This window comes from Sinohyriopsis cumingii, chromosome 11, assembly GCF_028554795.1.
Source record: "Sinohyriopsis cumingii isolate HCF-2022 chromosome 11, ASM2855479v2, whole genome shotgun sequence".
NCBI lineage: Eukaryota > Metazoa > Mollusca > Bivalvia > Unionida > Unionidae > Sinohyriopsis > Sinohyriopsis cumingii.
This window is the reverse complement of record NC_142971.1, coordinates 108,790,506-108,807,678: the sequence shown is the minus strand read 5'-3', so window position 1 is coordinate 108,807,678 and position 17,173 is coordinate 108,790,506. Positions and strand designations below refer to the sequence as shown.

At 34.5% G+C, this 17,173-nt stretch overlaps 1 protein-coding gene across 5 annotated transcripts in view; it reads right to left on the bottom strand.

Annotated features, from left to right (window-relative positions):
• Window positions 1–17,173, bottom strand: part of LOC149789265 (neuroglian-like) — a 237,891-nt gene that overhangs the window by 99,087 nt on the left and 121,631 nt on the right. For 4 of the 5 annotated variants that reach the window (XM_089975441.1, XM_089975442.1, XM_089975440.1 and 1 more), the window contains exon 3: window positions 852–990. In XM_089975441.1, the coding sequence (XP_089831567.1) occupies window positions 852–930 (79 nt within the window). In that variant the 5' untranslated portion in view covers window positions 931–990. Of the gene's footprint in view, window positions 1–851; window positions 991–12,448; window positions 12,608–17,173 lie in introns of those variants that run through there. The other variant, XM_089975443.1, reaches the window with a different exon arrangement.

Genomic DNA, 17,173 nt, shown 5'->3' with positions numbered 1-17,173 from the left:
TACAAAAAGCAATAGTCAAATGTAAAAATATCAATATTAAAATTTGATGTGGTTTGTGCTATGGGACATCATATTTGTGGAAATTATATGGTCCATGAATTTATTAATATGGCTACGTTTAAAAATAAATTCTACCCTTGCAATTGCATTAACAAGGAAGTCTATGCTTACTTTTCAATTTGACAGTGATTGTATGCTGGCTTATATTACCATCCAAATACTAATTCAGCCAAATCATTATTAATGAAAACAACAGCTCTCCAACACAAACCTGTCTCTAACATTTACTTTAAAAACTGAAATAAAAGACACCATTGAATTTATTTGGACTTATTTTTTTCTGTGTGCAAATAATTCAATTTTAAAATTCTGAATTTAATAATAGGGTTTTGAAATGAGCCAGAAATGTGCCCATATGCTATGAAGCATGTAAAGGTCAGGGTCTAAGTCAAACCTTTATGATAATGCCATAATGGCTTACCATAAAAATAATAATCAAACCTAAACCAGGACTTTTTAATATAATGCCTCAAGCCAAATTTACGTTCAATCCATAAGGTCTTTCAAAAGTCATTAAGCGGAAATTAAAGGGCAAAGTTCTAAGTCAAACAGTGACCATACTTAAAAAATATTGCTCCAAAATGGTAAAGTTCAAATCCAAGTTTGACCTAAGTCTTTTTAATGTAAACCTTTATACCAAGGTTTTTTTTAACCCAGTCAAGTCCTTAAAACTTACTGAGCATGAAATAAATTTGTCATATGAAGGGGAATGCAGGGATTGGATGGACATGGACAACTATATCTTTGATCTCCATAGAAATGACATAGGCATGCAAATTTTTAAACATTACTTCTGGGTGGAAGCTCTTCTGCATGGAGGTACAAGAAGAACAATATCAGTAGGGGAATAGATCTGTGTGGTGGCAACATGGTGGTGTGGTACGAGTAACTACTCCACTAATTCTGGGTCTGATAGCTTCTCTTCATAATCTGAAAAGAAAAATATATGCACAAAGGTTAGGCGAATTCTCCAAGTACAGTAAAAAGGATGATTGAAAAGTGTAGTGACAAGTCATTCAGTATTTCAAGGTACTCACTAAAGCTGCACTAACAGTTTCAAAGTCACAGTCTGCATGCAGGGGATCTCCCTGGAAAGGCGTCAACAAACAACTTTTCATATTTTAAAGTTCACACTTCATTATTTTTCACAATATTGATTGCACAATATGTTCTACAACACTATGTACAATATACTAAAATATCAGCAGATGATGATCTTAGCTGTGAAATAAACATGAGAACCTGATGGAAATTACTTGACTTTTTATCCTTTTACATGTAGAAACCAGGTTTTAAACCAGAAACTGCTGTGTTACAGGGTAAGTGCACTGCAACTATGCTAAAAGATTTCCTTAAATTTATCAATCTTAATTTATGATCATACCATTAAATCAACTTGACCATGCATATTTAGGTCGATTTGAGTCCCTCAAATGGACTGAGACTCAAATTTCAAAAAGAACTGCCAGGAATTCAAGTAAAGACCATTTCTTCCTTTTAACTGCTTATTGTTGTTGACACTAACAATAACAATATTTTCATATTAGCTGCTGTGAATGTATAATTGGCAACATTTTATGGTAGAAAGCCCATGTTGATATGATTTTGCATTTTAGAGAAGTAACAATAGTAAGAAATTCAAGGTGACTGGCATAGTAGCCATATTGGATATAAGAATGGCACCATTTCCATTTAGGACCAAATAGAAATTTTTAAGAAGTCTATTGGTGAAGAACAATTTCAATATGACCAGTACATCTAGGAGATGGAGTTGTAACAAGATTTTCAAGATGGCCATTGCATTGGTGATATTCGAAGTCAGATCAGCATCATTTTCATTTCCAACCAACTAGACATCATAAGAAGTCTTTCAGTGAAAACTCCATGCTGATATGACCATTCATTCAGTAGTAGATATAACATGATTTCAAGATGGCCACTGTGATGATACTGGATGTCTGAGCAGCATCATTTTCACTAAGGAACAATTAGACATGATAAAAAATCATTTAGTAAAAAAGAACAAGTTGATATAAACATCTATTCAGAAGAAGAAAATATTTTTACAAAATTCAAGATGGCCACTGTGGCAACTGTGTTGGATGCACAAGTGGTACCCTTTTCATTGGGCATAACTAGACATAGTAAGATGTCTGGTGAAAGAAAAACCCAAGGTCATATTACTTTTTGTTTGGTCAGGAGTAGCAGTAATGAAACAAACCAATGAAAGAGGGAGACAGCTGCTCGAGTTCACAAGCTACAACAACTTGGTACTAGCCAACACTCTGGGACAACATAAAGCTTTACGATGCTGGACACGGCACTCACCAAATGGAATCCATCACAACCAGATCAACTACATACTGGTACCGATCTGGCATCAATAGAGCAAAAACAAAGACATTCCCAGGTGCTGATGTTGGGAGTGATCACGACCTCGTGATTATGAACTTCCAAGTGAGGCTGAAGAAAATTAACAAGCCAAAGAACATCACGCTCAAATTCAACCTTGAACAACTGAAGGACCCTAACATCTGCAAGTCATTCCAAGCCACAATTTGAGGAAAATTTGCTCCACTCCTTGTGATGGATGGTGATGTCAATGAGATGACAGACACCTTCAACACAGTCATGACAGCAGCTGCCAAGGACATCATTGGCCTCCATCGCCCGAAGAAAAAACCCTGGGTTACAGAAGAGATTCTGAAGCTGTTTGATGCCCAAAGAGAACTAAAAAACACCAGACACACAACAGGGGCAATGAAGTACCAAGAAATAAACAAGAATATCAGAAAAAACTTGAGCAAAGCAAAAGAAAATTGGATTGGACAAAAGTGCACAGAAATGGAGAACAGTCTGATAAAGAATAACAACAAAAAGGCATTCCAAATTATGAAAGACCTCACCTGACAGAAACAACCAAGAGTCAGTACCATTCAAGACAAAATGGAAAATGCCTCACAGAAGCAAATGACATTGCAGAAAGATGGACTGAGTATTGCAAAGAACTCTACAACCATCAGTCCAAAGGAGACCCAGAGGTGCTTGAAGTTCCAAACTCCTCAAATGATGATGACTTCCCCATTCTCAAAGAAGAGGTGGAGTCAGCAATAAGAGCACTGAAGAATGGGAAGACAGCTGGAGTAGACAACATCCCAGCTGAACTTATCAAGAATGGGGGAGAATCAGTGAAAGAGCTACTAACAAAAATCTGCAACAAGATCTGGCAGACAGGTGAATGGCCAACACAATGGACCCAGTCACTGATTATAACACTTCCCAAAAAAGGCAATCACCAGCTGTGCAAAAATTACAGAACTATCAGTTTGATCAGCCATGCTAGTAAGGTAATGCTGAAGATCATCTTGAACAGACTGAAACCACAAGCAGAAGATATAATTGCTGAAGAACAGACTGGGTTCCTGAGTGGAAGAAGCACAACAGAACAAATATTCAATCTCAGGGTTCTGTGCAAAAAGTACTCGCAACACCAACAAGACATCTATCATGTGTTCATAGATTTCAAAAAGGCCTTTGACAGAGTGTGGCATGAGGCATTGTGGGCCACAATGAAAAAGTATAACATGGGTCAAAAGTTAACCAATACCATCAAGCAGCTGTACGCCAAGGATACCAGTGCAGTAATTGCCCAAGGTACTTTGGGGGACTGGTTCCAGACAACAGTGGGAGTGCATCAAGGCTGTCTCCTGTCACCCACACTTTTCAACATCTACTTAGAGCGCATCATGAGCGAAGCCCTGGAAAACCACTGTGGGACAGTCAGCATTGGAGGGCGTAACATCACCAACCTCTGCTTTGCAGACGACATTGATGGGCTGGCAGGCAGTGAAGACGAGCTAGCCACCTTAGTGAAGAACCTGGATGAAACGTCTTCCAGATTTGACATGGAGATAAGCACTGAGAAGACAAAACTGATGACAAATAGTGGCAAACAAATCTCAGCCAAGATTAAAGTCAGAGGACATGAACTGGAAACAGTGAGCCAGTTCAAATATCTTGGTTCCATAATCACTGAAGAGGGATCAAGAGCAGAAATTTTGTCAAGAGCAGCACAAACAACTAAGGTCCATCTGGAGAGACAAGAATATCTGTCTGAAAACTAAAATCAGACTATTGCAAGCTCTAGTCATCTCAGTCTTTTTGTACTCATGTGAGGCATGGACCCTGACAGCAGAATTACAACGAAGAATCCAGTCACTTGAAATGAGATGCTACAGAACCATCCTTGGCATCTCTTACATGGACCACATCACAAATGAAGAAGTGTGTAACACCATCAGGCGTGAAGTAGGCCAATATGAGGACCTCCTCACCACCATCAAAAAGAGAAAGCTGAAATGGTATGGCCATGTCACTAGAGCCAACAGTCTATCCACAACAGTCCTGCAGGGCAGCATCCAGGGTGGCAGAAGGAGAGGTAGACAGAGAAGAAAAATGTGGACTGACAACATCACAGAATGGACCAGGAAAAGTTTTGCAGAGACACAGGCATTGACACATGATCAAGACAAGTGGAGGGAACTGGTCAGATGTTCAGCAGCACAGTGCCTCAATGACCACACTAGGTCATGAGACTGATGATGATGATGATGACCCTACATTTACCCTTTACACCCTACATTTACCCTTTACACCCTACATTTACCATTTACACCCTACATTTACCCTTTAGACCCTACATTTACCCTTTACACTCTACATTTACCATTTACACTCTACATTTACCCTTTACACCCTACATTTACCCTTTACACCCTACATTTAGCATAATGTTAGTCATATATAACTCTCTGGAACTTCTTAACTTTCCTTATTCTAAAAGCATACCAGTAAATACTAAGTATACCAGTATGATTAAGCCTACCTGTATAATCTAAATATACCAGTATGCACTAAATACACCATTATTCACTAAGAATACCTGCATGCACTAAATATACCATTATACACTATGCATACTAGTATGCACTAAATATACCAATACACTAAGCATACCAGCATACACTAAGAATACCAGCATATACTAAGCATACCAGCATACACTAAGCATACCAAAATAAATCAAGCTTACCATTATACACTAAGCATACCAGTATGCACTAAGTATACCAGTATGCACTAAATATACCAGTATAAACCAAGCATACACTAAGCATACAAGTATATACTAATCATACCAGTATGCACCAATCATAAAATATGATTTGGGGATTTGAAAAATGTGTTTCTTGTTTTAAAAAAATTAAAGTGCTCATCCTTATCCTGTCAGTACATGAGAAAAGGGTAATAAGATTCAACTTGTTTACAGCTAGGTTCATGTAACAAAAGTAATTAGGCAATTTGATTAGATTAGATGACCAAGCATCATAAAGAACTCCCCCTCCCTGGGGAATATTTGTAACATTCTCATGGCCCAATGATTGCTGAATTATTGATCATGCTGCTGACTTGGGACTGCTACCTGGTATAATGAACACAAGTTATAATTTCAGAAATGTCATACACAGTGACTGAACCAGTCCTTGGTGCATAGTGTATAACCTGATAAGGTCAAAGGCTAACATAATTAGTATTAAGTAATGTTTCAGGGTTATTATTGCTAAATCAAGAACAAAACATATGAAGAGACATCATTTAGGTTGGTAAACCCATGCTGGCATTACATGTCCCCATGAAAATATGGTGTGATAAAATACGTTGAGCAAATTTAACTTTACTTTTTTCAAAATAAAAGGTGATAGGAAATGAGATCTTCAGAAACTGAAAGAACATTCACTAAATACTTTATTTACTGTAATACTTATAAAATAAATTAAAGAAGCAAAATTATTTGAAAACAGATCCCCTTGAGTAATTTTATTTATTATTGAACCTTTGATGTTTCAAAGACAAAACTACAATAATGCTGGAAAGAAATACATGGAGGTAGAATTGTTACATGCATATGTATTTATATTTTTTATTACTGTCTATACTCACTTGTAAGTTGAGTCCAACTGCAACTAAACAAACCCAGATCTGCCAGTGTATAATGCATTGGCAGATCTAGTCTGTACTGTTTATTAGGAGTAATCAGCAGAGCAAACAACACATCTCACAGCATTATGCTATGGCAGATCAGGATCTTTATTGCCTGCAGTTTTACTCGATTTAAAAGTGAGTATGTATGGTTGATTATCATTTATGAACAGTGTCCAACAGATTCTGGTATCTGTAAATATGATGACTCAGCTTTTCCACTTTGCAGGTAGCACAAGCTTTAGATATAGAAATATTACACGAAATTTTCAGTTTAATACAGTAATTGATGTAGATTGTAGATGTGCAACTTAAAAAGTATTTAATAAAATGCATTAAACTTATTTACTCTACCATCAGGGTCCCAGATAGCCAAGTGGTCTGAGTGCTGACCAGTACATATCACTCACATCTCATCTCTGTCCATGTGGGTTTGAGTCTTGACTCAGTCAACATGGGTATGTAAGAAAGCTTGCCAGTAGCTTCCCATGGGTTGATGATTTTTCCCGGGGTCTTTCTCAACCCAAAAAATGGGTTACCATATCCTACTTTTGCAGAAAAATGGCATTACATCCCACAAAATCAAACCAAACCTTACTGTCACCATTACTAAGTGATACAACCTGTAATGATCATTCTTTCCCAATCAAATACAAGACAATAAGTAGAATTATATCAAATGAACTGACATTAGTAAATCAATCCATTAGATAGAGTGAGGGGTACTGTGAAAAGGGGAATTTAATAATTTATTTTGGCACAAATATATTCATCTCTCATCCTACTGACTGGATTAGATTATGTACCATATATACTCACTTATAAGTCAAATCAAACTGCAAACAACAATCTGCTATAGCAAAATGTAACTGGGTCTATGTTGTTTGTTCAACTGTCTACTCCTAACAAACTGCACAGACCCAAATGTGATGGTGCATTATGTGATGGCAGATCTGGGTCTGTGCAGTTTGCAGTTGGACTCCTCTTATAAGTGAGTACATATGGTAGCTACATAAAGGGAGACTTATTGCCTTTAATGCATATATCTTTTTAAAAGGCACAACAAAATCTAGTACAATATGTATTATATTTTCCAAGCTTTTATACTAAGTTAAATCAATATATCATATGAGCTCATCCATTTAATACAAGCTTTATAAATATGACACAATCCAATACTGAAAAAAGCTTGAGTAGTCTCTGACGACTTAAAGTAACTTTGTTCCATGTCAACAATAAGATTGCCATGAATTTAACATTATATGCACAGTCCATGCGTAATAGTCATCTGCATAGGCACAAGTAGGGCATGGTTCACTGTATTTACAAATATGTCTTAGCGACTTGAACCTTGAACATAACTTACTGTGCAGAAACTGTTATATTGTTATTTGATTTACCATGACTATAATATTTGACCTTTAGACTTCAATACCTGTTTTTTTATATATTATTATCCTAAGTGCAAGTAAAAGTGATACTGATCTTTGACCCCCAAAACCAATAGGACTCATCCACACCTGAAGTACAAACCAAACACAAACATCAGACATGGTACATGATCTAAAACTAAAGCCATTAAGTGTAAGTCATTTTTCTTCTTTCAGTCACACTGACCTTGACCTTTGATCTTTTTGACCCCAAAATCAAAAGAAACTTTCTTATTACAAACTGTAAATAATCCACAAATGTTGGTGAAGATACATGGTTAAAAATGGCAATGTTTAACAGAAACCATTTTGAATTTTTCAGCCAGTGATCTTAACCTTTGACCTTTTGTCTCCCAAATCATAAAGCTTCTATTCTACTCTAAGTACAATCAAACACAAGTTTGATCCAAATCTTCAATGTAGAACTAATGTTACTCTGCAGAAAAACAGTTCTTCTATCATTCACTGACTTTGTTATCAGTTGATTCCAACATCAATTGGTTTCCTCATTGCCTAAAGTGCAAACCATCCATAAAGTTTGATCACGGACTATGATGCAGAACAAATGTTATTATGTGAACAAAACAGTTTGCTTCTTTCAGTCAAAACAACTTTTGACACCAAAACTGAAAGGCACCCTTTTATTGCTGAAGTGCAACTCATCCACAAGTATGGCAATTGTAAATTCAGATAACTCAGATTATCATGTGGAAATGATATAGGGAACTGACAGGAAAATTCATAACAATATGCTCTGCTTTATGGTAACCATTTGATGTTGTTCCATTTAAAATGCTCCACTTGGTATATTGTTTGAATATTGTAATTGCTGGTATATACCATACACCCAACTGTGAATATTATAGACCTTGATCTGTGCTACACATTGTGTTGGTAGATCAGAGTCTACTCTATTCAACTGTCTATGATTTAACATATACAGCACAGACTGGTACATTATTACTTCTTTTAGTAAGATGACCCAATACATGAACCAGCACTTCAACAACCATGACTAGGCACTTCAAAGGTCAGAGGTTAATTCAGGGTAGAATGATCAACACTTAGAAGTAATGTCAGCAATGTTAGAAATGAAGTGAAAATTTTATGTATTTTGTGTATAAGTTTATGTCAGCTATGAAATAACACCAAATCTTTTCATGTTTTGTGAATTTATGATTTTTCTGATGCATGTGTGAACATCTGATTGAGTGTAATGCATCCTTACTCCAAAAAAACCCTCTGACCTATTGCAAAGGAATATAACCCAAATGTCTCCTTGTAGACTGGTCTATATGGTACAGTCCCTTTTGTCCAACTCTTCTAAAAAATGTTTAATTGTGAAATGAAATAATTTTGGTGGAGTAAATATTCTAATTACAGAAACAAATATCATATACTGGTACAGTAAAACCTTATATAGTGCAACCTGCCTTAGGCAGTCACCTCTGGGAAGTATAATAGTGACTTCTGAGGTCAGGTAGCTGCTTATACAATTTGATTTCATCTAAAATTTGGTTTTAGGGACCCTGTCTTGTTTACAGCAGCTGATTGCTGAGTCAAAGTGACCTTTGGAAATTGTAATACACTTGGTTTTAATTTATATTTTCAAACCATGTATTACTGCTAGTCTAGCATCCTGAATTTCTTGTTCCAAGTGAACAATTACAAAATATGTGGTTATGAAACTGGTTCCAGAGAAGACTTTAATATAGGGAAACTGATTAAATATGTCCAGTGTTTTCAGCCCTTGCATGCCTTGGTGAATACCAAATCAGCTAAAACCAGTATGTTTTGTTGGACTGGAACTCTGTTGGTCAGGCTCATTAAGGTTCTAACAATAAACATGCCCCAGTCTAAATTAAAAAACCAGTCTACTTAGATGTTCATGGCATGTCTAATGAATATTTGCATGCAAATGTCTTTTTTTGTCGATATACTGCACACAAATTTTGAACCCAAATATATATGTGGAAAAAAGTCAAAGTTTTACTTTACTTCTAATTTGAGATAGAGAAAAATCAAGATGTTTCCTGCAATTTTCTATATGATAACAATATATGTGTCAAAGATATTCTACAAAACTGGTCAAGTAACTCCTTCTACTGGTCATGGAAATATTTTACAAGTAAAATATTTTTTAATATTTAATATTTTTTTAAACTATATTAAACTGAATCAATATACAATGAAAAAATGTTGCTTCTTACAGAAACTTCTATCAGTATTAGCTCACTGCTTCTAAGAAATTCTTCCATCTTTATTGGCAGCGCATATGTCTTTCCTTATTATTACAAATTAATAGGAATTCTAGAACAAGGTGACCTAACTATTACAAGGTCAAGTAGTGAAGCATAATCATAATGATGCTGATTTAAAATCCCATTTCTTGTTTTCCAATGACAAAGGTAAAACATGGTGACTTAATAATATGTGCAGATGTCAACATAAAGATGTACATATTTAAGGATACTACATGTTCTACATAGAAGAGTATCAAGGAACAACAACTGTAATGAAAAACTTATGCGGCCATCATAGCTGAATGGAACAGCGGTCAGTCACCTGATATGACCCCATACCTTGAAAATAAATAAATAAAGCACAAACATTCATTCCTATTGACATCAGGAGTAAAGGAATTGATGTAAATTAAAACTATCTGCAACTGAAAGTTTTACATGTAAGAAAAAAAGTCATGGTAGCCTACTTTTAAGTGCATTTCTAGTTACAAAAATATCAATAGTAAGCATTCTGTTGTTTAAAATGGCAGTGAAATCTGAGAAAATGCTCTGATTGAAAGTATGTCACAGTGACTAACTTATAGATCAGGCATGGAATGCCACACACACACATGAATATATATATATATATATATATATATATATATATATATATATATATATATATATATATATATATATATATATATATATATATATATATATATATATATATATATATATGAACAAATAATATGTAATCACAGTACAATCTATCATGTGCTATTGACTTTTGTTGCTTTTTGAATTAGGACAGATAAGTTTCTGATATTAGAACTGGAATAATGGTTCCTATTGTTTTCAAATCATCGTTAAATTTTACTTGTTTATTAGACTTAGCTTTTTCTCCAGATTTAATGTGGTCTTTTTGAAACTTGTCAGGCAATCTAATCTAAGCATATTCCTTTTTATTTTTAATCTAGCATTTAGGTAAGTAAAAAATTAAGTAAAAATGTTTTCCATCCTTCTATACCTGTATCTCCAAACAAAAACATTTCAACATTAGGTATGTCAGGTCTGTTTCTATACTTGTATCTCCAAATAAAACCATTTGTACATCATGTGTTTTTTTTAAAAATAGGTGTCAACTTCAACTGGGTTTTTCACAATCATGCTAACAATATTTTTGTTAAATAAATGTAAAAAAGTTTTTTAAAAATATATTTAAAAAAGGGCAAAACTAGCTGAATTGGCTTAAAATTCTAATCAGGTTATCTGTATAAAGAAGAAATATGCTAGCAAAATTCTAATCAGGTCATCTATAGACAGACAAAGATATGCTTGTAATATTTGATTTGTTTGTCTACATTGAGTGTAGTGTTTCTGCAATATGTTTGATCATAAACTTCTCAGGACAAATTGATGGATCTATGGGCAGACCAAATCAAGATACCCTGATGCAAGAGGATGTAAAACATAAAAACTGCTATAATTGCTTGAAATTATAATCAGGTCATTTGCAACTGAATGCCCAACTAATTTCATTTTCATTGTTAATTTCCTTTCTTTTTTCAGGTTTTATTATTTTGTGTTATCATAGTTTTTGTAAGGAAAGTCCCTGGATTAACAAAATGTACAAACAACTGAAATGTTGCTGTAATGACCTGAAAATCTTAACATGTCAGTTACATATAGCTGCAAATTTTCCTAACAAATTTCATTTGTCTATATTTTTTTAAATTACTTCCAATTTCATTCTGTCTATCTTCGAACAATTATCTGTAAGAAAAATGCTGTACAGTTTGTTTTTCATTGGATGGCACAGTCATGTGATATGTGATATTTCTTCATATCACATTGTTACTCATCATTCTACATGGTCACAACAGCATTGACTTGTATATCATGTCATAATGTCAAGTTCTTAGCATCATGCTGATGAAACATCATTTGAACTATTCTAAAACAAATTAAATTGCAACTTTTTCTTATATTCTGTGATAAAATAATTATAGAAAATTGTTTTAATATGAATTTTCATGAACCAATAAAGCTATCATACTGACCTCATATTTGCATCTGCAAATGATGTTTATTTACTGGTTCATGAAAAATATTCACCTCACCAAAGGTCTATAATTTTATATTATTGCAATGTTATATATAGTTGCATTGTAATCAATTTCAGTGTGCATAAGTGTACACCCAAAACTTGCACATATAACCTTCATTAATTTAAAAAATCGGTTTACATAATATTTTTCAAATTTTGCACTACATGTGTTAAACAAGTTCCTCCCAATTTGTGAAACAATACAGCATAAAATTCTATATATTAATCCACTTGTAAGAATGTCAACATTTTTAACCCTGATGACTAATCTTGTGATAATCCCAATAATATTTTAAAAATTTTTTAACAAAAATTGCACCAACAAACAACATATTTAGACAGAAGACTGGTATCATCAAGTGTTCATCTCCATAAAAGAGCTAGCAATAATAAGCAAATTTGTAGATCTGTCAACAATTCTTACTCCGGATTCTTAACATTTTACAATTTTCAACAGACCTGGAAAAGAACCATGAAACCAGTAGATCATGCATGATCTGTAGTTTAAATATATCAGAAATTCAGAACAGGAGACACATGTTCCAAATTCTTTTACAAGTAGTCTAATCAAGACAAAACTTTACCAGAAATCTGAAGCATCAGGCATGAGATAAAATTCCTTTGCTAAAGCATTCTTGAATCCATCTGTAGAAGCTGTAGCACCACCACCATTTTGGTTGAAAAATCAATACTTTCCATGCAGAAGAGATCAATAGCTGATGTCACACATACATTTTCCTCCTGAATCGCTACTGCTGCAAATGAATCCACAGTTGCCAATAATCAGGCTGAGTCATTCGAAATAGTCATACTGGTAGTCATTCTACAACTCTACTGCCTGCAGATTCTAAAACATGTAATGCCAATACAGTCATCATGGCTGGCTACATGTCTGTTCATCAGGACAAAATGTCAGAATCAGCTCAACAAATCTTAGTTGCAGGAGAAATTAATAGGATGTCATGTCTAGTTATAAGTAATGTTTGGTTTAGTTTGGTTTTGTAGGTAGGTAGCACAAAAGTAGGTTATTTAGAGATGAGGCAATCGGAGTGAAGTGCCTTGACCAAGATAGTAGATCAAGATTGAACCATTCAAATGTGTAACCATTTGTACGTGGTGTACAGTGTGTAATCTGCTGCAGATTCTGTCAGTAATGGTCACCTTTTATGACATGCAGGAAGTTACACCAGGCCTATGCAATATCCCCAAGGCTATAGGGGGTTATAATTAAGTGGGCAATCAGGAAAAAACTATGTCTGCTTTGAAATGCTATGAATTTGCAATACAAATCTTACTCAGACATGGGTTACATTTATCTCTGAGAGGTTATTTAGTACATGAAAGAGATGGCTGAAAGACATGCAGTATAAAGTTTTGTTCTTTAATTCAACTCACTCTGACATATTGCTAACAGAGGTTGTATTTCGATGGGAGCTACATAAATATTCTTTATCAGCAGAAGCATACACATTCTAACTGAACTGATACTGAGTGCAGTACTCCCTCATTATAATGCTTTCTTAAATAATGCACCTTTAAAAAAATGATGGGAGCTAACTCTTCTAGCACTTATATACACATGACAGAAATGTTGTTTTTGACACTGATGGTTTGTGTTTACTATGATGAGATCTCATCTGATGAAATTTGAACATGTGTGATTTATTTTAAGCACATAGTACTGGTATTCTTTAAAATGGTAATCAGATATAAATGTTTTAAAAAAGAAAGAAAAAATTAGACTTTTTTTCAAGTGATGGATAGATAGATCAATAGACAGACAAACAAATGCATGTTCAGTGTAGATAGGTTTGATCCATTCATTTATCAATAATCAGGATGAGTCACTCAGAATGGGTCAAAGCAGTTTGTATCAGATTGCTACACATTACCACTTGCACAGTCGTAATTCAAAATGGCTTCATGTCTGCTGATCAATACAAAATATAAAAAATTAAGTTGCTGAACAACTATTAGAGACATGCCCACCTATAAATAATTCAGAAAGAATTGTGTACATGTATTTGCTTTTTAATGAAAAAATAAATAGAGAAAAAAAACAGTTTACGCAGTTTATCTTTACAAGATGGTCAAATAGCAAAGCATGCAGCAAGACACCTGAATCAAACAACCTGTAATAATTTTAAATTTGATTCAAACCATCATAACATCTATGTACCATACACATGCATGGAAAGGTTACATGCTTGGGAGATTTGAAGTGATGGTTACCAGATATCTTTTAGGTACACACTACTCTATATTGATTTTTTTTAAATAAAAATCTTTGTCCTTGTAAAAGCAAAACTTTCTGATTTATAAAGTACATGTAAAACATTTGAGCTTACATAGATAATGTAAGTCGAATTTTCAGATTTGAAAAGTGTCACATTGTTTTTCATTTCCATAAATAGCACACAGGGACTCCATATGCATACTCAAACAACTACAGCTGTTTCCAGAGAATCTGCAATACACAACATTTTTTAAAGGATTTTACCATTTGTAAACAAATCCAAGAGGATCTGAAAGTTAATTTCAAGCACTAATTAGATATAATATATACACAATCATTAATAAACAGATGCACAATTGTTGATCAATAATAGTAAATATGATTGAAAATATAGAAAACATCCAGACTTGATTTAAAATAATAAATGGATAGATGGATATCATTGAAGATCCCAACAAGAATTAAGCTAAATTATTTTGCAAATCACATGAAGAAATGTTTTTAATTTTTTTTTAAATGAATGCATCTGAATATTTAAAAATCAATTTAAAAAGTTTTAGAGACCAAGTCAGAGAATTAATTTCAATTTAAATGAAGACATGGTAACTGAGTGAGATATTTTAAAGATCATTACTAAACACTCATGAGCTCATACTGCACTGGAAACATTATATGAAGAGACTCAAGTGGGTCGGAGATTGCTCACCTGGCTAACATCTGCTACAAGAGCAGTTTAGTAATGGTGGACATATTTAAAGGCAGATTGACATCCTATGTAAAAATGTGAAAGCCCATCATGCCAGACTAGATTGGTCAAATTCAGTTGAGCACTTTTTTTTTAGAAGTGGTTTAAATATTTTTTAAATTTTGAGTAATAGGGACTATATTTGATGGCAGATCTGCATCATTGGTATGAACTTTAAAATCCTTTATGCCACAATGCTTTCAGTCAAATTTGGCAAATTCTGTTGAGTGGTACTATTTCGTGAAGATGTGTTCAAAGGTTTTCCATAATTTTAGTAGCAACAACTATATTTGATGGATGGATTGGCACCATTGCATACATTTTAAAGCCCTTTACACCATTGCGCTTTCTCTCAAATTTAGTCAAATTCTGGTGAGCAGTTTTTGAGAAGAAGTCATTTAAATGTTTTTCTATTTTTTTCAATTAATAAGGAGCAAGTTTCCATTCTTAAAGTATGGTAAAGAGTGCAATATATTGAGTTCAACTGCAAACTGCACAGACCCAGATCTGCCATTGCATAATGCACAGACAAATCTTGGTCTATACAGACTTGTTAGGAAAAATCAGTAAAATAAACAAAACAGACTCTGATCTGCCAGTGCATTATGGGATAGCAGATCAGGGTCTCTGTTGTTTGCAGTTGGACCTGTATTATAACCAAGTAGAGACAGTAGGTTGTTTATTGATTGATAGTATAGTAAAATATAAGAGTGTATGAGAAATTAAACAAAATACAGTATTTTGGGGTTTCTAAACAATATCCTTTGGGAGCCCTTCCAAAATGGACAACAACTAAACTCACTTGGAACATGTTGTAATTAACAGTCATGATACACATCTGGGATTGTGCCAGACTGGGGACAATGACCTTTGATCTCCTTTGTAAGGCTGATTATTTAATACCACCCCACATCTGGTCTACTTTTTTAAAACTAATTTATTGGTTGATCTCTTCTGGTGCCTTGATTGATTTCCATGTTTAAAAAATGTCAATGGATGTATACCATATTCTTTTTAAATGGGCAGGCACATGTAAAGGAAGAACTGGACTTAATACATGTAACAACCTCCTATAATACACAACAGCATTGGCTGACAGCACCATGTTTACTTGTGTGTAAGTGAGGTCCATATGTAAACTGCATAGACCTATATCTGACGTCATATAATGTGTTGGTAGATCTTGATTTATATAGTTTGTTAGAAGTAATCAGTGAAACAAATGACATTGACCCTGAGCTTTCTGAACAGTATGCAATAGCAGATCAGGGTCTAAGTTGCCTGAAATTGGACCTGTCTTATAAGCAAGTAAATATGGTGATTGTATTCTTCAGTGGGGAAACAAGAATCAAAACATGATTTTACCAGAGTAAACACACAATTGACACTCCTTGCACTTTACAATGACACTTGAGGAAAAACTATACATTTCCAGTATTTTATCCTCTACATAATGTACCATATATACTAGCTTATAAGATATGACCAAATGCAAACTACACAGACCCAGATCTGCCATTGCATAATGTGCTAGCATATCTGGATCGATGCAGTTTGTTTGGAGTAATCAGTACCACAAAGAAGAAACAGACCCTGATCTGCTGGTGCATTATGTCAGGATAAATCAGGGTCGATGTCATTTGCAGTTGGACATGACCTATAAGTAAGTATATGTGGTATGCATCCAATTATTTCATATTGTTCTCTCACCATCTTTTTACAACTGGAAATCTGTGATTACTTGATCAACATTATGCAATCGGCTTATGTTAATGTGATTTAACTATTTTATATTTTCTGGTCTTTTACATTTTCACTTTGATTTATAATCAACATTTGAAGAAATTTGCTGCTTCTGGAGTCTAAAACATATTAGCAGGATCTTTACAGTGCACTCACCCCAACCAACAACAACAACAACAACAACAACCCCCTGTGGACATAAATCCTTTGGACCACTCTAGTTGCCTAAGTGGCAGAGCATCTGCCTTGGATGTGGGTTCAAACCCCCAGCCAAGTCATACCAAAGACTTACAAAAATGGTACTATCAGTTGCCTCACTAGGCACTCAGCATTAAGAGGTTAGTGTTAGGGCTGGTCTGCCTGGTGTAAGGATAATGTGACTGGGTGGGACATCATGCTTCATGTCTGCGGCATGTTGCCCCAGTGCTAGACATCACTATAAACTGCCACACTGCTGACATCATAGCAATATGACTGAAAAATTTTTAAAGCTATGTTAAAAATCCAAATCTCACACACACACACACACACACACACACACACACACACACACACACACACACACACACACACACATCCATTGTT